The 23,624-nt window shown below is 47.2% G+C and overlaps 1 protein-coding gene across 2 annotated transcripts in view; it reads left to right on the top strand.

Annotated features, from left to right (window-relative positions):
• The window catches only part of ECE1 (endothelin converting enzyme 1), a 117,732-nt gene that overhangs the window by 36,193 nt on the left and 57,915 nt on the right, over positions 1-23,624 (top strand). The window contains exons 1-2 of one of the 2 annotated variants that reach the window (XM_057543989.1): positions 19,250-19,396; positions 19,604-19,690. In XM_057543989.1, the coding sequence (XP_057399972.1) occupies positions 19,343-19,396; positions 19,604-19,690 (141 nt within the window). In that variant the 5' untranslated portion in view covers positions 19,250-19,342. Of the gene's footprint in view, positions 1-19,249; positions 19,397-19,603; positions 19,691-23,624 lie in introns of those variants that run through there. The other variant, XM_057543997.1, reaches the window with a different exon arrangement.

Raw genomic sequence — 23,624 nt, 5'->3', positions numbered from 1 at the left:
GGTCAGGGTTCAAGCTGAGGTCTCGCCATTTGCTGCTTCTATTCTCATTCATTCATTCAGCTCAGTTACTGAACAGCTACTGTGTGTCAGGCGCTGTGCAGCAGTGATCACAGTGTCTGCCCTGGCCTAGGGCCCAGAAGTTAGCCCAGCTACATAGCCAGCGTGTGCACCAGCGCTGTCCAATAGAACTCTCTGTGATATGGAAATGTTCCGTATCTGTGCTATTAACCATGTCTGACTATCGGGCACTTGAACTGTGGCTAGTGCAAATGCGGAATTGAATTCTTCATTTTAATTTTATTTTAATTTCAGTAGCCACATGCAGCTAATGGCTACTGGGCTGGACATTATGGGTCTCAGAGTCCTTTGAGAGCAGTCGTTCGTGGCCTTGGACGGTAGGTCTCAAACTCAGATGTGAGCAAGGGGCACTGCGTTGATTTCCCAGGGGGGCACCTTACGTTGTGTCTTCTTTCCCATCTGTCAGTACATTAAACTCACAGGTGTTTGCTTCACACCCACAAAGGTGTCAGACAATGTTTTCTTTGAAACACGAGACCCTTCTAACCCATTCTAAGTCTTGCACTTTGTTTTTTTTTCTTACTGAGGTGTAACTTGTATAGAGTAAAATGCACAGGCCAGAAGCAAACAGTTTGACGAGTTTTGACAACTGTAGACACCCGTGTAACCACAGTGGAATCAAGATACAGGACATTTCCAGGACATTTGCAGTCCCCCAGAAAGTTCCCTCATGCCCCTTTCCAGTCAGTCCTGTCCTCAGAGACAACTGCTGTTCTAATGTCTGTCACCATGGATTAGTTTTGCCTGTTTTTAAGCCTCACAGAAATCATTTTCCCACTTTTGACTGAGGCAAGATTATAAGAAATATTTCTTTTCTCTTTGTTGAAGAAGTAGAGTACCAGCATGATGAAAAGTGGCAGCTGAGCCTGGGCTACCGTGAGGAGGAGACAAGAAATAGGGAGGGGTGGGGGGCTGGAGGACCCTGGGGATTCCTGGTCGGTCCAAAGGGGGCAGCCGCTCCTCAGCTCCAGCTGGCTGTTGCCACTTGAGAATGTGGGCCCAGCACTGCCAAGTCTGTTTTTCTTTTTTTTTCTTCTGCCAAGTCTTTTTTCAAGGAAAGCTGAAAATACGGATTTTCATGTAAAATCTCCTTAATGTTGGCATTTCAAAACCTATTGCAACACTACAGGCCAGATACTTCACATGTGTGGGCCAGACTTGACCTGTGGACCGCCAGGATGTGCGTTCTGCCTTGGGCTGATCAGAATGTTAGTTACAATAGTAGCTGATATTTGTGGACTGGTTCCTTTGCTTCAGGTCCTGTTCTAAGTACTCAATGTTATTAAGTCATCTAATCTTCCTAACAGTTTATTAATGCATCCATTATACAGATGAGTAAGCTGAGACGCAGAGAGGGATTAAGTGACTTGCCCAAGGTTACAGAGTACTTGGCTGGCATTTGAACCCCGACTGTCTGCTTCCTGAGTCCCCGCTCCTAACCACTACAGGAGCGGGGGTGGAGGGCAAAGCTGCCTGGGATGGTTATACCATTTGGGGTGCAGCTTTGCCAGACAAGGGTGCTATCACCCTGAACGAGCGATGAGAGAGGCTCGGCCCCACCCGCTGGGACTGCCCTGGCACAGGTCGTTTTCAGGTCCAGGCACCTTGGCTGTCAGTTGATGGAGCCCCAATTTTAGGATGTGCTGGGAAAGCAGCCAGGGGTGGGGTTGGGAGGATGGAAGCATGGCTGATGCTTGATGAGGGTGTCAGGGAGCACTGGGCAAGTGAGGACAAAAGCAGCAGGAACCTGGCAGGGAGAGGGCCCAGGCCCAGAGGGTGGCAGGGGAGAGGAGGAGGTGACGGCAGAAGAATCAGCCAGCCGGCCCAGGGCCAGGCCAGGCTGCCGCTGCGGAGAGCTGGTGGCTGGGGCATCTCCACCCACTGGTGCTTCGTTCAGACAAGCCTGTCACCTGGGGAGGTTGGAAAGGGGAAGATAAGGATAACCAGGCCCAACAGTGCTGCATTTCCCTTGTCCTCTAGCACATCCGCGGGAGAGGAAACTGAGGCCCAGAGAGGGCGCAGCCAGGACCAGACCTGGACTTCTAGCTCCCACTCCCGTGCTTTTGCTGCTCCATTTGGCCGCATTCCTCAGGACCCGGGGTTGTGGGGAAAGAAGGTCTGTGGTCACTGGCAGGGAAGTGTTCCAGAAGCCTGAGGGACATGACAGGGAGAGGCCAGACCCTCCCCTCTGGCCCTTGCCTGTGTCACTGAGCCAAGACCTGTCCTGAAGTAAATGCTAAATAAGTGTTTGCCATTATTTTTTTTTCCAATTAGGTCTTCACACCCACTTTTGAGAGATGTACTCTTATTATTACCCACATTACCAATGAGAAAGCCGAGGCTCAGAGAGGTAGAGATCACTTCCAGAAAGTCGTTGGTGGGATTGAATGAGTGATGAATGCAGAGTGCTCACAACCGTTCTGGTGCACAGCAAAGGGTCGTGGGCCGTGGGCTGTAGGAGGGATGATGTGGCAGGGCTGGGCTGTGGTCACTGCACTGGCAGGGAAGAGTTTTGGAAGCCTGAGGGACATGATGGGGGGAGGCCAGAACACCACTACCCACCAAAACACCAAGTAACATGGGCTGGTACCCCAGGGCCCTCACAAGCCTTCCAGCAGCCTCCACACCAGGGGAGCCCCCTGGGCCTGGCTCCAGATCCTGTGCATCGTGAAGGGGCAGCCTGGCCTTGAGGTGCTCATGTCACCTCTCTGAACCTCAGTTTCCTCATCTGTCAAATGGGTACAGTGCTACCTACCATGCAGGGTTATGGTGAGGGCCTGGCATATGATAGGTGCTCAATACCCAGGCATCACAGAACCTCTAGGAAACAGCTATTGAATTGAATTGGACTTTTAAGGACAGAGGACAGGCATATCCCCAGTGTAGCCCGGGAAAGCTTGCTCCACACTTCAGTGCAGAACCAAAAAATCTCAACTACAGCTTTTGAACTTGCATGCTTTAGAGGGTCAAGAGGAGCCACTCACCCCTCTTCAACTATGTCTACACTGGATGAGGGCACTAGGGAGCAAGTTTGCCATTAGTTATTGTTCCCCCCACCAAGAGCAGCAGACACTTATTGAGCACTTACTGTGGGCCAGGCACTATGCTAAGCCCTTCCTTTATGCTGTCATTTTACACAGGAGGAAACAGGCTCGGTAATTGGACCCTGGGCCCTCAGCCAGTACATGGTGGCATCGAGATTTGAACCTACATAGTCTGGCTCCAGACTCTGTGCTCTTAGGAAGGGAAAATAATCTACCAGAAATAAGTGAAAATATTGATTTGGGGCAGTCTTTCACAGTTGCAAAGCCTTTACATGCATGTGGTTCAGTTTGGTCCTGATGTCGCTAGATGAGAACGGTGTTATCATGCCCATCTTATAGTTGAGGACAGTGAGGCCCAGAGAGGTGATGCGACTTGACCGAGGCCATGTGGCTGGGCTGGAATGTGGGTCCATCCACCTGATTCCAAGTCCAGTGCTCTTTCCCCTGCTTCTCAGTCACCTCTTGGGGAAACAGCTATTTAGCTTGAATGGTGACAGCCAACAGGCCCCAGTGAACTCTGCCATAGGTGTGGCCCAGTCTGTCCCACCCACACTGGGTGACACCATCCCAGCCCCAGACCACCATTGCCTGCATCCACCTCACTTTGATATCAGAGCTTTAGAGCCATTAATTCTCAGAGAGAAACATAGATGAGGGATTTTTCAAACTCTCTTCCTTGGAACCTCTGAGGAAACCAGGCTCAGGGTCAGGATATGGGGTCATTGAATGCGTAAGTGGCAGCTCCACTTATATCTCTTTTGTATTTTGGGTTGCAGTGTTAAGTTTTTAAAAACAAAGGGCTCTGGGAATTCCCTGGTGGTCCAGTAGTTAGGACTCCACACTTCCACTGCAGGGGACCCAGGTTTGATCCCTGGTCGGGGAACTAAGATCCTGTAAGCCATGTGGTGCAGCCAAAAAAAACAAAAACAAAAACAAAACAAAACAAAAAACAAAGGGCTCTACAGGACCCAGACCCACCCACCAGCAGGCCAGCAGCCCCTGCACAAGGCAGGGCTTGGTAGCCAACTGGGTCCCCACCTACCCCGCCCACAGTAGTTGGCCCTACCACAACAGAAGGGCTCACACAGCCCACATAGGGGGCACCCCTAGGGAATACAGCTCTGATGACCAGTGGGAGTGTTCTGCTGGCTTCATAGGACATCTCCTACAAGAGGCCACTTCTCCAAGATTGGGAAATGTAATAAACCTACCTTATACATGGAAATAAAAACAGAATTATGCAAAATGAGGCAACAGAGGAATATGTTCCAAACAAAGGAACAAGATAAAACCCCAGAGGAAGAACTAAGTGAAATGGAGATAAGCAGTCTACCCAATAAAAAATTCAAGGGAATGATCATAAAGATGCTCAATGAATTTGGGAGAAGAATGGATGTACACAGGGCTTCCCTGGTGGCGCAGTGGTTAAGAATCCGCCTGCCAATGCAGGGGACATGGGTTTGAGCCCTGGTCCAGGAAGATGCCACATGCCGCAGAGCAACTAAGCCCGTGCACCACAACTACTGAGCCTGCGCTCTAGAGCCCGCGAGCCATAACTACTGAGCCCATGTGCTGCAACTACTGAAGCCAATGCACCTAGGGCCTGTGCTCCACAACAAGAGAAGCCACTGCAATGAGAAGCCCGCGCAGCACGATGAAGAGTAGCCCCCCGCAACTAGAGAAAAGCCCACGCACAGCAACGAAGACCCAACTCACACAAAAATAAAAATAAAATAAAATAAAATTAAATTAAATAAATAAATAAATAATTTTTAAAAAAAAAGAATGGATGTACACAGTGAGAAGTTTAAGAAAGAGTTAGAAAATATAAAGAGGAACCAAACAGCTGAAGAGTACAATAACTGAAATTTTAAATGTACTAGAAGGAATCAGCAATAGATTAGATGAATCAGGGGAGTGGATCAGTGAACTGGAAGACAGAATAGTGGAAATCACCCAAGCTGAATGGAAAAAAAAGAATTTTTTAAAAATGAGGATAGTTTAAGGAACCTCTGGAACAACATTAAGCATACTAAGATTCACATTATAGGGGTCCCAAAAGGAGAAGAGAGAGAGAAAGGGGCAGAGAACTTATTTGAAAAGATAATAGCTGAAAACTTCCCTAACCTGGGAAAGGAAACAGATATCCAGGTCCAGGAGTACAGAGTCCCAAACAAGATGAACCCAAAGAGGTCCACACAAAGACATTGTAATTAAAATGGCAAAAATTAAAGATAAAGAGAGAATCTTAAAAGCAGCAAGAGAAAAGCAACTATTTAAGGGAACTCCCATAAGATGATCAGCTGACTTTTCAGCAGAAACTTTGCAGGCCAGAAGGGAGTGGCATGATATATTTAAAGTAATGAAAAGAAAAACATACAACCAAGAATACTCTACCTGGCAAGGTTATCATTCAGATTTGAAGGAGAGATACAGGGTTTTACAGGTAAGCAAACGCTAAAGGAGTTCAGCACTACTAAACCAGCTTTACAAGAAATGTGAAAGGAACTTCTCTAATTGGTAAAAGACCACAACCAGAAATATGAAAATTCCAAGAGGAAAAATCTCACTGGTAAAAGCAAATATACATAAAGGTAGTAGATCCACCACATATAAAGCCAGTAGGGAGGTTAACAGACAAAAGTAGGAAAAATCTTCTATATCCACAATAAGGGATACACAAAGCAAAAAGATGTAAAATATGAAGTCAAGAACATTACATGTGGGAAGGGGAAGTAAAAATGCAAGGTTTTTAGCATGCATTCGAACTTAAAGAGATCATCAACTGAAAATAATTATATAAATATCATATTCATATGTGTGTGTGTGTGTGTTGTTATATATAAACCTCATGATAACCACAAACCAAAAATCTGGAATAGGTAGACACAAAAGAAGATAAAGGAATCTAAACATTAACTCTATAGTCATCAAATCATAAGGGAAGAGAGCAAAAGAAGAAGAAAGAAACAAAAAAGAACTACAAAAACAACCAGGACACAACAAAATGGCAATAAGTACACACCTGTCAATAATTACTTTAAATGTAAATGACTAAATGCTCCAATCAAAAGACATAGAGTGGCTGAATGTTTTTTTTTAAAAAAAAAAAGACCTATATATGTGCTTCCTACAAGAGACTCACTTCAGATCTAAAGACACACAGACTGAAAGTGAGGGGATAGAAAAGATATCCCATGCAAATGGAATTGGAAAGAAAGCTGGGGTGGGGAATTCCGTGGTGGTCCAGCGGTTAGGACTTTGTGCTTTCACTGCTAAGGGCCTAGGTTCAATCCCTGGTCAGGGAACTAAAATCCCACAAACCATGCAGGGTGGCCAAAAACAAACAAACAAACAAGAAAGCTGAGGTGGCAATACTAATATCAAATAAAATAGACTTTAAAACAGAGACTGTAAAAATTAAAGAGACAAAGAAGGATATTACATAATGATAAAGGGATCAATTCATCAAGAAGATATAACAATTGTAAATATGTATGCACCCAACATAGGAGTACCTAAATATATAAGGCAAATATTAACAGACATAAAAGGAGAAATTGACAGTAACACAATAATAGTAGGGACTTTAACACTCCACTTACATCAGTGGACAGATTATCCAGACAGAAAATCAATAGGGAAACACTGGCCTTAAATGACACATTAGAGCAGATGGACTTAATAGATATATATAGAACATTCTATGCAAAAGCAGCAGAATATACATTTCTTTCAAGTGCTCATGGAACATTCTCTAGAACAGATCACATACTAGGCCACAAAACCAGCCTCTATAAATTTAAAAAGACTGAAATCATATCAAGCATCTTTTCTGATCACAATGCTATGAGACTAGAAATCAATTACAAGAAAAAAAAAACTGCAAAAAACACAAACAATGGAGGCTAAACAATATGCTACTAAACAACCAGTGAGTCACTGAAGAAATCAGAAAAGAAATTTAAAAATACATGGAGACAAATTAAAATGGAAACACGATGCAATATCTATGGGATGCAGCAAAAGCAGTTCTAAGAGAGAAGTTTATAATGATACAAGCCTACGTCAGGAAACAAGGAAATATCTTAACCTTACACCTAAGGGAACTAGAAAAAAGACAAACAGGACCCAAAGTTAACAGAAGGAGATAAATCACAAAGATCAGAGCAGAAATAAAGAGAGAATAAAAAACAATAGAAAAGATCAGTGAATACAAGATGGTTTTGAAAACATAAATGAAACTGATAAACATTTAGCCAGACTCATCCCCCAAAAAGAGAAGAGAGCCCAAATACATAAAGTCGGGAATGAAAGGGAAAAGTTACAACCAACACCGCAGAAATGAAAGGATCTTAAGAGATTACTATGAACAATTATATGTCAATAAGATGGACAACCTAGAAGAAATGAATAGATTCCTACAATCTCCAAAGACTGAATCAGGAAGAAATAGATAATATGAAGACCAATTACCAGTAATGAAATTGAATCAGTAGTAATAATTTTTAAAAAAAAACCTCCCAACAAACAAAACTCCAGGACCAGATGGCTTCACAGGTGAATTCTACAAAACATTTAAAGAAGAGTGAACACTTATTCTTCTCAAACTATTCCAAAAACTTGAAGAGGAAGGAATGCTTCCAAACTCATTTTAGAGGCAAGTATCACCTTGTTACCAAAAGCAGACAAAGACACCACACAAAGGAAGGAAGGGAGGGAGGGAGGGAGGGAGTGGGAGGGAGGAAGGGAGGAAGGAAAGAAAGAAAAGAAAAAAATTATAGACCAATATCACTGATGAACATAGAAGCAAACATCCTCAGCAAAGTATTAGCAAACCAAATTCAACAATACATCAAAAGGATCATACACAATGATCAAGTGGGATTTATCCCAGGGATGCAAGGATGGTTCAATATTTGCAAATCAATCAATGTGATACATCAAATTAACAAATTGAAGAATAAAAATCATATGATAATCTCAATAGATGCAGAAAAAGCTTTTGGCAAAATTCAACATCCATTTACGATAAAAACTCTCAATAAAGTGGGTGTAGAGGAAACATATCTCAACATAATAAAAGCCATATATGACAAGCCCACAGCTAACATCATACTCAATGTTGAAAAGCTGAAAGCATTTCCTCTAAGATCAGGAACAAGACAGGATGCCCACTCTCACCACTTTTATTCAACATAGTATTGGGAGTCCTAGCTGCAGCAATCAGGCAAGAAAAAGAAATAAAAGGAATCCAAACTGGAAAGGAAGAAGTAAAGCTGTCACTGTTTGCAGATGACATGACACCATATATAGAAAGTCCTAAAGATCTTATAAAAAACTATTAGAACTAATAAATGAATTTAGTAAAGTTGCATGATACAAAATTAATATTCAGTAAACTATTGTGTTTCTATGCACTAACAATGAATTATCAGAAGAAGAAATTAAGAAGACAGTCCTATTTACAGTTGCATCCAAAAGAGTAAAATACCTAGGAATAAGTTTAACCAGGGAGGTAAAAGACCTCCACACTAAAAACTGTAAGACACTGATGAAATAAACTGAAGAAGACACACAAAAAAATGGAAAGATATACCATGCTTATGGATTGGAAGAGTTACTGTTGTTAAAATGACCATACTGCTCAAGACAATATACAGGTTCAATGAAATCCATATCAAAATACCAATGACATTTTTCACAGAACTAGAACAAATAATTCTAAAATTTGTATGGAAACACAAAAGACCCCCAAATAGCCAAAACAATCTTGAAAAAGCACAAAACTAAAGATATCATGCTCCCTGATTTCAAACTATAATACAAAGCTACAGTAATCAAAACAAAGAACAAGTGTTGGCAAGGATGTGAAGAAAAGAGAACTTCATGCACCATTAGTAGGAATATAAATTGGTATAGCCACTATGGAAAATAATACGAAGGTTCCTCAAAAAATCAGAAATAGAACTACCATATTATCCAGCAATTTCACTTCTGGGTATTTTTCTGAAGAAAACAAAAACACTAATTTGAAAAGATATATGCACTCCAACGTTCATTGCAGCATTATTTAAAATAGTCAAGATATGGAAGCAACCTAAGTGCCCATTGATAGTTGAATGGATAAAGAAGATGTGGGGTGTGTGTGTGTGTGTGTGTGTGTGTGTGTGTATAAAATGGAATATTACTAAGCCATAAAAAAGAATGAAATCTTGCCATTTGCGACAACATGGATAGATCTAGAGGGTATTATGCTAAGTAAAATAAGTCAGACAGAGACAGACAAATACAGTGTGATTTTACTTACATGTGGAGTCTAAAAAACAAAACAAATGAACAAATGTAACAAAACAGAAACAGAGTCATAGATGCAGAGAGCAAACAGGTGGTTGACTGAGAGAAGGCAAGTAGGGGGATGAGTGAAATAATTGAGGGAGATTAAGACATACAGACTTCCAGTGGCAAAATAAAAGAGTCACAGGGATGAAATGTACAACATGAGGAATATAGTCAATAATATTGTAATAATTTTGTATGGTGACTGATGCTAGCTGGACTTACTGTGGTGATCCTTTTGTAATGTATAGAAATATCAAATCACTATATTGTACACCTGGAACTAACATAGTGTTTAGGTCAGTTATACTTCAAAAATAAGTAAAATTAAAATAAAATAAAAACTGGATGTATTAACTAAAAATAATAATAATAAATTAAATAGAGGGCTCTATGGGGTTAAAAAACATATGCTTTCAAACCACTCTTTGAATCTAGTAACTACCTCCCCATTTTACAGATGGAAAAACTGACTCCAAAGCACGTGCCTTTCCCATAAATGATGATAATATTCAGGCATTGTTCTGAGTTTTTTAACTTAACCCTCACAACCCTATGAGGGCAATACTGGTCTCCATTCTACAGATGAGGACACTAAGGCTCAGATGGTTAAGTGGCTTGCCCAGAGCTTAGAATCCCAGGAGCCTACCTCCCAAGTTCACACTCTCAGCCACTCCCAGCCTGACAGGCACACCTTCTCTTTTTGTCCTGGAGAGGGGAAGTCACTAGCTGAGGCACAGGGTAAGGCAATGTTGGAACTCAGTCCAGAATACAGATCTCCTGCCTCCCAGCCCAAGTCCTGATTACCCCCTGCTGTCTAGAACATCACTGGGCTGGAGGGGAAGATGAGCAGGCCGGTATGGACCCTGGATCTGTTCTTCACTGGCTGTGTGACTTTGCACAAGTGAATGGACCTCTCTGAACCTGTTCCCTCACCCTAGAAAATGGATAATGGGGCCCACATCACGGAGTTATCATGAAAGCTAAACAGGATTATCCACATGAGTCGGTTGGCACAGGGCCTGGCACAAAGTGTGAGGGCCCTGGCCACCTCTGTTCAGGGATCCAAGGAGTCCCTAAGGCTTCCTGCCCCGCCTGCTTCCTCCCCCTCATCCCAGTCCTCACCCGCCCACCCGTGTAACGCAAATACTAATTATAACCATTTCCATGAACTGCTTCCTGGCTGAGCCTAATTACTGGGCAGCTCTGTCATCACCATTATAAATATCACTAAGGGAGACAGATTAGCTTTGTCCGAAGTTTTATGTGATTAGATCGACAAATGCTTGGGCATGCTTGGTCTTCCCCGCCTGGGACTTACCCAGCCTGGTCATCGTGCACAGCTTATGGCCCGCTGCAGGTTTCTGGTCTGTCTTGAACTTGGTGCTTGGTTATAAGAGTGGACAACCCAGCCCCTTTAACCCGGCCAAGAGGTGGCGCCTGAAGTGGTAGGGATGGAGCAGGTTGGGGCTGCCATCTTATTTGTCATAATGGCAAAACCACAAGTTTTGGGAATAGATACACCTGGGCTCCAACCCAGGCTTTGTTAGTTACCAGAAGTGTGACTTGAGGCAAGTTACTGACCTTCCTTGCATTACAGTTGTTTTACGCTAGCTAACAGGGAAGAGTCAAGGAGATCAGGCGCGGTGCCTGGCATGTCATAGGTCCTCCCAGTTCCTCCCCTTCCCATCTTCCATCATCTTCAGTGTGACCTGAAGAGCCAGCCCTTTCTGAACCCACCGCCACACACACTGACATCTACTGAGCACTGCTTCTCTGTGAGGCACTGGACTGAGGACTTTATGCATCTTGTTGAATATGTATAAAGACCCTATGGAGTGGATACCATAATCATTTGATAGATGAGGAAACCAAAGCACAGAAAGCTTTGTCAAGGTCACACAGCTGCACTTGGCTGCTGGTCACTCTGGTGGGATGAGATTCTAGAAGGCTGTGTAGCTGCCTTTGGGGAGCATAGAGCAAGGGTCACAGTAAAGTCCAAGAAGGCTGCCTGCAGGAAGATGCCTGGGAGCTGAGGGGTTAGCCAGGGGAGGGAGGAGAGCAAAGGCCTCCCAGGCAGAGGCTAGTGGACATGCAAAGGCCTGGAAGAGGAAGCACGGTGTGTTTAGGGGGCTGACTGTTCATATTTTACTGAGGTTCGAGCATGTGAGAGAGGCTGGAGAGGCGCCAGGAGCCGATCAGGGCCTGGGGTAGGTGGGGGGCAATGCTGGAAGCCCAGCCAAGGCTCATGCTCTCTTCTGCCAGTTCCAGGAAGCCTGCGTGAGAAGGAGAGTGACTGGATCATATCAGTTAGTTTAGAAGGTTCTGCTGGAGCCAGCTGGGAGATGGCGGACTGGGGGCCTAATCAGGGAAGGCTTCCAGGCAGAGGCGGGGCAGAGCCAAGTGGGCCTGGACAGAGGGGCAGAGATGACAGATGGAGACCATCAGGATGGTGGGGTGGAGAGAGGCATGGTAGGAGCCTTGCAGGGGGCCTGAACGGTCAGTGGTGTGGTGGAGGGCCTACGTGGGGAAGAAGGAAGAGGTTGCTAGCCAGGTTTGGGGCTTGGGTGTGGACGGGCCTTCTCGGCAGGCACTGAGGCACAGTCCTTTGGCAGCACTAGGTAAGGCTCTCAGTGCCTCCAGGGCCCCCAGGCAGGTGAGTCAACACCAGGCCAAGTAGGTGAATGTTTTTCAGCTCCCGGCATGTGTGGGCAAGTCTCCCACTGCCAGCACGTTAAGGGGAGCCCAGCCTGGGACTCTGGTCCAGACTAGGGTGATTGACTCATTGGCCGGCAGGGTTGCTGCCTTCTCCAAGGAGGTGGTTAGCAGTCTTGACCTCCCATGTATGCTCTGTGCCCCTGGCCTTCCAATCTTTCTCACCTTTAGGCCTCCCTTAACTCCTAACTAACCTCTCCTAACTGCGCCCTAGCTCCTGCCCACCTTCCCGCCTTCCATGCTCAGGCCTCCAGCTCCATCTGGCACAAAGTGGAATCTCCCTTCCCAACCCCAACCCCCCCCCATTATATCCCTCCCTATTTCCCACATCCCGAATGGGCAGCCTACAGTCTCCAGAAGAGGTCAACCTAGAAAAGAGGAAGAGGCCCTGAGAGGGTCAAGAAGATACGGGTTTGAGTCTCAGCTCTGCCACTAACAGGCAAGCCGCTTCCTTTCTCTGGCCTCAGTCTCCTCATCTGTAAAATGGGGATCCCTGGGCTTATTCCACAGGGTGATTGATCATGAGACACAAATAAGATGAGGGTATAAAAGAACCTTGAGAACTGGGCAGTGCTGGGCTTGTGTCAGTGTCGACAACTTTGTTTTCTGTTTTAGGGGGCAGCCAGTTATTTTTTTTAACAAATGTTTTATTTTGGAATAGTTTCAGATTTATAGCATTATTGGGAAGATAGAACAGAGAGTTTCTTTATGCCCCACACCCAGTTCCCCTATTATTAATATATTATATGGTACATTTGTCACAATTAATGAACTGACATTGATATGTTATTACTAACTAAAGTCTATACTTGATTCAGTTTTCTTTAAGTTTCTGCCTAATGTCCTTTTTCTGTTCTAGGATCCCACTGAGGATACCCCATTACATTTAGTTGTCATGTCTCCTTAACCTCCTCTTGGCTGTGGCCGTTTCTCAGACTTTTCTTGTTTTGATGACCTTGACAGTTTTGAGGAGTCCTCAGCAGATATTCTGTAGGCTGTCCCTCAGTTGGGATTTGTCTGATATTTTTCTTAGGGTTAGACTGGGGTAATATGCTTTGAGGAGGAAAGCCACAGAGGTAAAGTACCATTTTTATCACATCATATCAAGAGTACATACTATCTTTCGGTAATTAGACTTATTGTTGATGTTAGCCTCGACACCCAGGAAGTCAGTTGGTTTTGCCTGGAGTACAGCAACAGAGCTAAATTCACGCCAAACGTCAGCTGAACTAAGTTCAAGATCAGAAAACCTGGATGAGAGCAGAAGCAAATGGGAAAGGTGATGAAGGAAAATAAAGAAAAGCAATTTATGAGGTGGGTGCTGTAGTGTGTCCCCCAGGTGCCAGGTCACTTGGGAATGGGACGCTCTATGCCAGGCAGTTTGTTTCAGCTCATTTAATCTTTACACTGAACCTTTTTATAAATGAGGAAACTGAGGACTTAGAAGGGAAATGACATGGTCACATGAGCCAGAGAACCTGGAGTTGGGCCCAGGTCTGTCTTTATTGCCTCACTCCCACTGTTGAATAAATACTTTGAAGCTGCATTCCCAGGAGAGTAGAATAGGGAAGGTAAATTCCTGATACAGGTTGTTTCTAATTCACTTTATTCCACAAAGTATTCCTGATGGGTTATAACTGAAACACATCCAATATAATGATATGCAATAGAAATGAAAAATCAGGAGCAGAGAAAATAGAGTGGAAAATGTGGACAAGGACAAAGCTGAACATAAAGACCAGAAAAGTGCCCATAGGTGAGCTTCTCATTTGGCTGTGAGCTTCCTCAGCCAATTCCTGTGATTCCTATAATCGGAGAGCTAAGAAGCAGTTCACTCCTCCAAGAACTTTGTGGTAAATTTAAAAAGAAATTAATCACATGGAAATTTCTCATGTAAAAGACACTGAGCAGGGCTTCCCTGGTGGTGCAGTGGTTGAGAATCTGCCTGCCAATGCAGGAGACACGGGTTCGAGCCCTGGTCTGGGAAGATCCCACATGCTGTGGAGCAACTAGGCCCGTGAGCCACAACTACTGAGCCTGCGTGTCTGGAGCCTGTGCTCCTCAACAAGAGAGGCCGCGATAGTGAGAGGCCCGCGCACTGTGATGAAGAGTGGCCCCCATTTGCCACAACTAGAGAAAGCCCTCGCACAGAAACGAAGACCCAACACAGCCAAAAATAAATAAATAAATAAATTAATTAATTAATTAATTTTTTAAAAAAAAGACACTGAGCAATGTCATAGATAATGTAATAGTAGTAATAGATGTTACATGGTATCATCTTCAGGAGTGATGACTATATTTTTACTATATGCCCCTTGCCCACAGTTGTCGTATTTGAATTTTACATTGTCATCAAGTAACTAAACTCTACTGTTTCTTCTTTGCTGAAGTCACAGATGCCTTTGCCTTGGTGAAAATCTTAGATACAAATTAACCAGTTATCTATATACCAGGTTCTGTGCTGGACACCGGGGATGGAGGGAAATAAAATGATTGCTGCCCATCCCCCCAGGTCCATCCCTGGGATAAAGACACCTAGACAAAGGCCTGAACAAAATGCAGGTGCTATGCTGGGGGTACACCAGAGGGAAGGGCATAATTCCCTCTGACTGAGGAGGAGGGGGGACTTCATGGAGGAGGAGGTAGGCCAGTCATGGAGAGCGGTAGTTGGGGTGGAGGGGGCACAGTCTTGGGAGACATAGGTCCCTTGAGGGTAGTGACCAAGTCCTACTCAGGGCTGCCCCCTCAGCTTGCCGCACAGAGCCTGACAAACATCAAGGACTCAGCAAACTCCTTTTGAGTGAGGGATAGATCAGGGGTCAGGGTGATGGCCACACACCTGAGAGGTATGTGGGAAGGGTGAGTCTGGAGAGGTAGGTTTGGGCCAATTGCCGGGCGGCCTTGAATGCCAAGCTAAGGAGTTTGGATTTTGTTCTTTAGGTGGTGGGGATCAATTGGAGGCTTTTGAGCCTTGTGTTTTATAAGAATTGATGGTACAAATAATAACAGCTAACACTTGGTGGGCACATGCTGTGTGCCCAGCACTGTTCTAAGCACTTTATAGTAACCATTTAAGTATCACAACAGTCTTACGAGGGAGGTGCTATTATTTTCATCCCCGTTTTACAGATGAGACAGCTGAGGAACAGAGAGGCTGAGTCACTTGCCCGGGCTCACGCAACTGGGAAGTGGCATAGTGGGGATCTGAACTGAGGTTTGGAACTAGAGCTTTTACTCTATCATTGTGTTTGTTAAATGTAAGTATTTAACTAACATATAACCTGAGTGTGTATTAGATGACATGTAAAGATTCAGCAGATCTCAACTAATTACTGGCACGAGAGGTAAGAACTGATGGGGGCTCTGGCCACAAAGGGCAGCATCCCTAAGGAGCTGAGGCTTAGAAACAGAATGTGAAAATGGCTCAGAGGATGTGGTCAAGGAGTCGCAAGCCTCCGAATTTCACTGAATTTCACTTACAGCTGCCTCTGACGGGCTCCTAGATTTCTTGGAAGATCCTACCGCCCTTGGGCAAACCAACCCCGAGAGCCACCTGAGTGACTAACACAGTCGGGGCAAATGCCCGGTGGGATCACACCCATTGCCCCTGGGCCAGAGGCCTTTGTCATCAGAAACACACAAGCGTTTATAATACTTCTCATTTCTGTTCACCCCAGGCCTTTGATTTCCACAGGGTGGGGTTTCCAGAGCCGGGCACCATCACACCCTCCATCTGGCTTTCCTCACCTTCTCTGTGCAGGCGGGGGGACTGGGGACCGTGGTTCCCACTCCTCCATTCTTGGTCTCCGCCAAGCCCTTCTCACGAACACCAGGCCCACATTTCGCATCCAGGGGCTCAGCGGACCTGGGAGAGGAGGGAGCAGAGCAAGGCAGAGACTCCCCCCCAAGAGCAGCAGAGGTTCTTCCCCTTCCCTGAAGCTCCCTGGCTGCGGGCATCCCCACAACCGCAAATGAGGCAATTAGGGAGAACAGCGCTGGCTGCCCTGCCACTCAGCGCCTCTGGACTCCACGAGGTCTCACCTGAAGAAGCAGCTCCCCCTCCACAAAGAGCACGGGACCAGGAGGCCAGGACCCAGGTTCCAGGCCCAGCGCTGCCCCTCACTAGCTGAGTGCCTGGGGTTCTCTGGAGGCCGCGTGGTGAGGTCAGGCAGCGAGGATTCACATCCTGGCATCTCACTCTCTAGGCAGGTGACTTGGGGCAGGGGAGGGGGGCAGTAGGGGCGGGGGACGGTGTGTGCCGCCACCTCCCCAGTCCTCAGTCTTCTCCTCTGTAAAGTGGAGGTGGTGATCCCCACCTCACAGGGCTTCACGGGGTCGGGAGAGATACCTTGGGCCCAGTGGCTCATTCTAGGTGTCTGGTCTGCCCAGCCCCTCTCCCTGCCTAGTCCCCTCCCACTTCTCCTAAAAGGGAAGTGATACCTGCTGAGGTTGGGGCTCTTGGTGGGTGTGGGGATCCAGCAAGACATTGTGTGGAAGGCCCCGCCCAGAGGCTGGCGGGTAAGAGATAGGGCTGCACTGTCGTTGGAATGTCACTCGCTGACTGGGGCCCACTGTGCTCCCTGTGGAGCGGAGCCAGCTAAGCCATTCCCACGTCGGAGGTGGGTTCAGTTTCACTCCCCAGCCCGGGGCTGGCAGGCAGCGTTTCAGGAAGGGCCCCTCATCTTTTGTGTGCTGAAAAATAAACAGCTCTCGGTCTCCGCGGATTTCTGCTTGGGAGGTATGTGAGCTTCCCTCGTCATCCCTCCACAGACAGGCTGGCCTCGGCCCCTGGGATGGGCTGCCAGCCTCCTGCTTCGCTTCTCACCTTCACTCAGACGCCTGTGGAGGCTCCAGCCCCCGACTAGGCCTTTGGGGATGTAAGGCCTGACGAGACCCAACCCCTGCCTTCAAGGTTCTTCTACTTAAGGTGCTGTGTGCTTTCAATAGAAGGAAGCATGGGATGGGGGGCTTGGGGAGGCGGAGGACACAGAGCAGGGGGCCAGATGCTGCTTGGGGTCAGAGAAGAATGGTCAGGAGAGCTTTCCGGAAGGGCTGACCTCTGAGCTGAGGCGGAAGGAGAAGGAGCCCTTGCTTCACTACACCTGGGCAAGTTACTTCCCCGAGCCTCAGTTTCAGGTTCTGTAAAAGGGGCCAAGAATACCTGCTTCAGAGCCAAGAGCTTAAATGAGATGATGGATGTAGAAGAACTGACAAACACCCCATACCCCTAGGTGCCTTGGAAATAGTAGCTGCTGTGCCAGGCAGTAGAGATGTTTGGTGACTTGAATTTCTTTTTCAAGGGTCTTTTCCTGGGGTGGTTAACACCTGTTGCTTAGTGTAGCTGAGAGTCCTGATTTCAGAAAAAGCCCAGCTGTAGCCCAGCATGAAATGAAGCAGCCTGGGAGCCCTTTCTCTCTCTCGGGTGGGTAATGGGAAGTCCTGCACCCAGTGGGAGTGGAGCAGAAGACCCCAGAATTCAAATTCTTCCCACGCACCCTGCCTCTCCCAGGGTGCTTAGACATGTTTCCTTTGTCTTTGGGCATTGCAAAATTAGATGCACAAGGATTCAAAGGCACTTCCCCAGAGTAATTTTCACTTCCCCTCTAATTGTTCTACCATTCATTTTAAGTTTATTGAGCACCTATGGTATGCCAGGTGATGGGGATTCTCTGTGCCAGACAAGGTCCCAGCCCTGATAAAACTCACAATTCTGGGGAGGGGGAAGGAGATAGACGTAAAAACCAACATAAATAAATAAATGACAGACTGCAGTAAATACTATAAAGGGGAAAATGGGGTGCCGTAATCGAGAATTTGGGTGTCTACTTAGGATGGTTGGGATATTTGAGGAGGTGACATTTAAGCTGACATCTGAAGCAGGAGCCGGCCATGGGAGGAGTAGAGATGAGGAAAGAATGTTCCAGATAGAGGGAGCAGCGCTATAAAGGTCTTGAGGGAAGGAGAAACTTGGAGAATCTGAGGAACAGAGGAAGGGCCAGAGAAGCTGGGGCCTGAGTGAGATGAGGTGGGGAGCAGCACGAGATGAGGGTCAGGGTGAGCAGGGGCCATGGGGGACTGGTAAAGGGACTGCCCCTGCAGAGTTTGAAGCAAGGGTAACAAGATCAGAATTTGCTGTTAAAGCCTCGCTCTGGCTGCAGAGAGGGCTATAAGAAGGCAGAAGGCGAAGCCAGGAGACCTCAGGAGCTGTCACTGTGGCTGTGACCCTGGCTGTCACCTCAGCCCTCTGTGCCTGCTCCTTCACACACGTGTGACTGTGAGAGTCAAATATGGGAATGAACAGAGGCGCACTTTGGAAAGCTGAGGAAAACATATAAATGCGGGGTATTCCAGGTCTCACTGGACACGGAGGGTCCTTTGGGAAACTGCTGGGTTAGGGTTGTCTGGGGTCTCGGGTGGGAGGGAGGGTGCCTGAGCACCCCACATCTGAGGGAAGGGTCACCTTCCTGATTTTCAACTAGGCCCCAAGCTGTTAATGTTTTGAGGGTAAGGTCACACCTGTGAGCCTGGAGACAAGCATGGGATTCCCCTCCAGCCACCCAAACGCACACACATAACATTTTTCATTCTCGGTCAGGAGAGTTCTCTGGAATTTTCTGAGATCATCATGAACTCTGACTTAAAGACCCCTGAGCTAGAGGAAGGCGGAAATGAGAGGGGAGGCACATGCCTTTTTTTACACCACCTCTTTTTTTCCCCCTAATCTTTCTAGCTCCAATGGGCAAGACCGCTCTTGGGGCCCGTAAGGGACAATGGTGAGAGGAATCTCTCTCCTGACTGTTGTAGGCCAAATTAGGGGCACTTTCCTAATACCTGACTTTTGGTATCTGCCGTAGAGGTTGATTTGAAGGGGAGCTTAATGTTTCTTCGAAGGAGGGGTTGCTGCGAGCCCCCTTCCTGCCTGCTGGGGTAAGGCCCCTCCACCCCGCCCTCTGGGAAAGGGAGCAGCCTCCATCTCCCCGGGGACTCCGGCCCTGGGGTGGTCTCCCCCGCGCGGCCAGGGAGGGAACCGGAGCCGCGCCGATCAGGCCCCGCCCGCGAAGGTGGTGCGAAGCCCGCCCAGCCTCACAGCTGGGCCCGCCCGGGCCAGACCCGCGGGCGCGCGCGGCGGCGGCGGCGGGGATCCGGGCGTCGCTGGGGGCACCATGCGGAGCCTGTGGCTGCCGTGGCCGGTGGCCGCCGCGCTGTCGGCGCTGGGGGTGAGGCGCGGTGTTGCATAAGCGGGGAGGGGGGTGGCGGAGGGAGGCGGGAACCCCCCTCCCCCGCCGCAGGCCGGTCCGTGGGCCGGTCTCGGTGTCCCGGCCGGGGCGGGGCGCGGCAGCGGAGGCGGCGGGTGGCCGCTTCCCCATTCGGGCGTGCGAGCCATGGAGGCGCTAAGAGAATCCGTGCTGCACTTGGCCTTGCAGATGTCGACCTACAAGCGGGCTACGCTGGACGAGGAGGACCTGGTGGACTCACTCTCCGAGGGTGACGTGTACCCAAACCACCTGCAGGTAGGAACCCGGGCCCTCTGAGAGCCCCCAGCCCAGGCCCACCAGGCAGTCGCGCTGGTGCCGCCCCCACCCCGCCCCAATCCTGCCAGCCGGGAGGGAGGGGGCCAGTGCCAGACCGGCAGCTCTGGGCTCCTTGTCGAAAAAGTCCTTCTGGGTTAGAAGTGCCCCTGAGACGCTGGACTCCCCCCACCGGCCTCCCCTCCCCAGCTCTGCACCTCCCCAAACCCTCCCGACCACCTGCTACTGGGGCTACAGGCCAGGTGGCAGAGTTGAAGCATCCTGTAGAGGTGAGCTGGTCCAGTTCTCTTTTCACAGAAGAGGCCGTTCCCTGAGTACTGAGAGACCTGCCCAGGGTCACACAGCCCTTTACCGGCAGAGTCTAAAACTGTCCCAGTTGTAGCATTGGAAAGCCCTGGAATCCCATCAGTCCTCGGCCAGCTGGGGTGGTTGGTCACCCTGTCTGGTGGGCATTACCCCATTCTTCCTCTTTCCCCCCAGTCCCTGAGTTTGCTGGGGGTTGGAGCCCATCCTCTGCTCCCCCTTTCCCTGCCCCTTTCAGCCTACTCAGGAAGCCCAATTCCTCCCCAACCCAGGGTCTGCCCCTGTGGGATTCCAATATGCCCACCACCTCCCTGCCTGGTAGCAGACCAGTGAGTGTGGCTTCTTTCTGCTCTTCTTCCCCTGTGGGGCTGAGCTGGGACAGTCCTGACCAGGACCTCAGCCCTGGTTGGGTTTGGACTCAAGCAGGTGGATGGGAGCGAGTTGGAAATATGAAGGATGCCCAAGGGGGCCCTGTGACCTGACTTCCGAAAAACCGGCTTAAAGAGGGGCTGGAGCAGCTCAGTCCAGGAGGACTTCTGCCAGGTTGACCAAGGGGGGCACTGAGGAGAGTCTTGGGGCTGCCCAGTGAATTGACAACAAATCACAACTCCTCTGAAGGGCAAGCTTAGGGTGTGTGGAAACTTAGGCTGCCAGGCCCAACCCTACTCAGGCTCTTAGAAGCTGGGATAATAATATTAGTAAAGGGAAACAGCGTTGATTGAGTCCCTCCTCCGGTCTGGTTAAATAGGCCCAGGGAGATCCAAACTCATGATCCCAAGTGGTCTGCCCGCTGGAATAGAGCACCTTTACCTACATCATCCCGCTTAACTTCAGGACCACCCCCATGAGCTATAGGGATTACTGTTCCCACTTACAGATGAGGAAACTGAGGCTCCGAAAGGGGAGACAATTTGCCTTAGGTCACAGAGCTAGAAATCTGGGAGTGAGAAATCAAACCCAGTCTGTCTAGACCCTCTTCCCCATAGACCCTTCTTAAGAGGCTAAATCCAGCAGGAAATTAGATTTCTGTGGCAGGCACTTTTCCCTTCCCAAATCAAAACAGAATCTAATCAGCAATCTTTTTCAGTCTCATCTTTCACAGAAGGTTCTAAATATATCAGCACAGAAGCATTTCGGGATTCACAACAAAATAATATGCTGTGTTGTCATCATAACAGCAACCCACGTGGGTATAGCCTTTTTTCAGGCCACAAAGTACATTCATCCGCCTGAGGCTGCCTGGCAGAGTGGAGGCAGCCCAGTCTCTGAAGCCGGGGGCCCAGCTTTGAATTTGACACCACTTGTGATCTTGGGTGAGCAGCTTAATCTCTTTAAGTCGCAATTCCCTCATCTGTAAAATGGAGTTAGAGAAAATGGATGTAATGCATATTTCTGGGCCTGCTAGGATTCTTGTTTTTTTTTCTGATCATGAGGTAAGGGCCCCTGTGGCTATGTTACACATGACAAAGCTGACTCTCAGAGAGGTTGGGGACATTCCTGTGGTCACAGAGCTAGCATGTGGTTGGAGTACATACTGCCACTGGTTGGCAGTACACCAAACTGCCAAACTGGGTAAATCGCCCACTTTTACTACAGGAAAAGGCAAAAAGCTTGCCCCAAGAATTTGGAGGCATTTCTGTGGGTACCCAGCCTGGCTTTCCTTGAGACTCCCCGACTTCCCTAAAGCAAACGTGAACTAGCTAACAATTGTTCTTCTAAGAGTCGAGAACCTGTTTATCTCATCTTACAAAGCAGAGTTTTCTATTAATTTTATGTTTTTAATCATAGGGATTTTTTTTCCAATATAAAAACTTTGCATGCTCATTTGTGGGAAAAAAAAAAAGAGTCAAGTATAAAAAAAGATTTACAAAGAAACAGTAACCCCACCACTCAGAGATAACCGCTTCTGGTTTTTCACATTTGCTTATATATATTTTAGAATATAGTTGAGCTCATTTTCATTTAATGCCACTTCATAAGCATTTTTCTATGTTGTTAAAAACTTTGTAAACATCAACTGTACCTCAATTTAAAAAATACTTCCACTAATTCCCTGGTGGTCCAGTGGTTAGGACTTGGCGCTTTCACTGCTGAGTGCCCAAGTTTGATCCCTGGCTGGGGAGCTAACATCCCGCAAGCCATGTGGTGGGACCAAAAAAATAAAATACAATAAAAAAATACTTCCAAAACATGCTGCCATTAAAAATCATAATACTTTATGGTACCAATATATAAAAGTATATTTACTCAATCTGCTACAGTTGGACAGTAGGCCCAGTATCTGTAAAACTGTGGGTGACCATTTTCTAGACTTTCGAATAATTTCCTGTGAGTGATTGCTAGAAACGCAACTGCTCCCTCAATTTTAGGCTTTTTAAAATGGACCCAGTCCCCCAAAATCTCCCTCTCTTGATGGGCAGCTATAAAAATCAGCTACTTGATTTTTCAAAGTTTGGAAGCCCATTGGTTCTCGGAACTTCAAAGTCGTCGATACCAACACTAGTAAATGAAAACTTGCATCTTTCAGCCAAACTTGCCACCTTTTTGCCTGAACATGCTGACAAAGTGCTGTATTTAGCTGGAGCAAATTTCTACCTGTACCTCACCTGAAAGGATTTTTCTTTTCCTTGATCTCATATTTGAGGTACAAGTTAATTACAGTCAACTAAAATTAGTCACTGTGGACTGAGTACAGAATTGAAAGCCCCATCTCTAACACGGAGCCCCAGCTTCGCCTCTCATGGGCTCTGAGACCTGAAAACTACTCACTTAAACCGCTTTTTTTGGCAAGATGGGGTTAATATTAATCCACCTCTCAGAGCTGTTGCAGAGATTGAAATGAGACAATATAAGTGAAAGCACCATGTATAATGCACAGGAAATGCATTTGGTTGTTATCGGGATCATTATCAAAACTCACCAGGCATGATATCTCAGTGATGCCCTAAATATAATAGCTTTGCCTCTGTTCTGCTCAAACTGGCTGCCTGGTCTCCTCACACCCCAGTGGCTCAAAGAGAAATAGCTAAAGATACACTTGCAGCCTAAACTGGGGAGCAGAGGGCCACAACTGTTTACCAAAACCTTTGAAACTCATCCAGTTAATCCTAAAAATCAATTTTTTCAAGAAAAAGGAAAGCCGAGATATTTAATTCTTAGTGGTGGTTTTCTCATTTTTCTACCCGCCCCACCCCCACCCCCGCCATGCACAGAGCTGTCTTTCGCAGGTGATTTCAGAGACAGTCCCACTGAGTACTTTACAGAGACCTCTTGGCTTTACCAGGAAACCCTTTCAGCTCTACCTGCCTGTTAGATCTTTATACTCCTGGCCTTCGAGTTGTTCTAGGATCTGAGCTGGTCAGACCTGGCACCTCATCCAACTTCCTCATTTTAAAAATAGGTGACTGAGGTCCAGAGGCTGCCCAGGGTTGCACGAGGGATCTTGATAAAAGTCAAGGCTGACCTTTGACTTCTCGGATTTGTGCCCTTTCTCCCGTGCCATCGTGTCATCAGCAGTTGGGTGTTTCTCTGGGAAGCCAAGAGAGCTGGAAAGTGCTTCTTCTAAATACTAGACTTTGATCCTGTTTAGATATAAGGAGTCCCCTCCCTCCCC

The sequence above is a fragment of the Balaenoptera acutorostrata genome, chromosome 1, assembly GCF_949987535.1.
Source record: "Balaenoptera acutorostrata chromosome 1, mBalAcu1.1, whole genome shotgun sequence".
Lineage (NCBI taxonomy): Eukaryota > Metazoa > Chordata > Mammalia > Artiodactyla > Balaenopteridae > Balaenoptera > Balaenoptera acutorostrata.
Note: the sequence above shows the minus strand (reverse complement) of the source record. Positions and strands in the feature narration are given on the sequence as shown.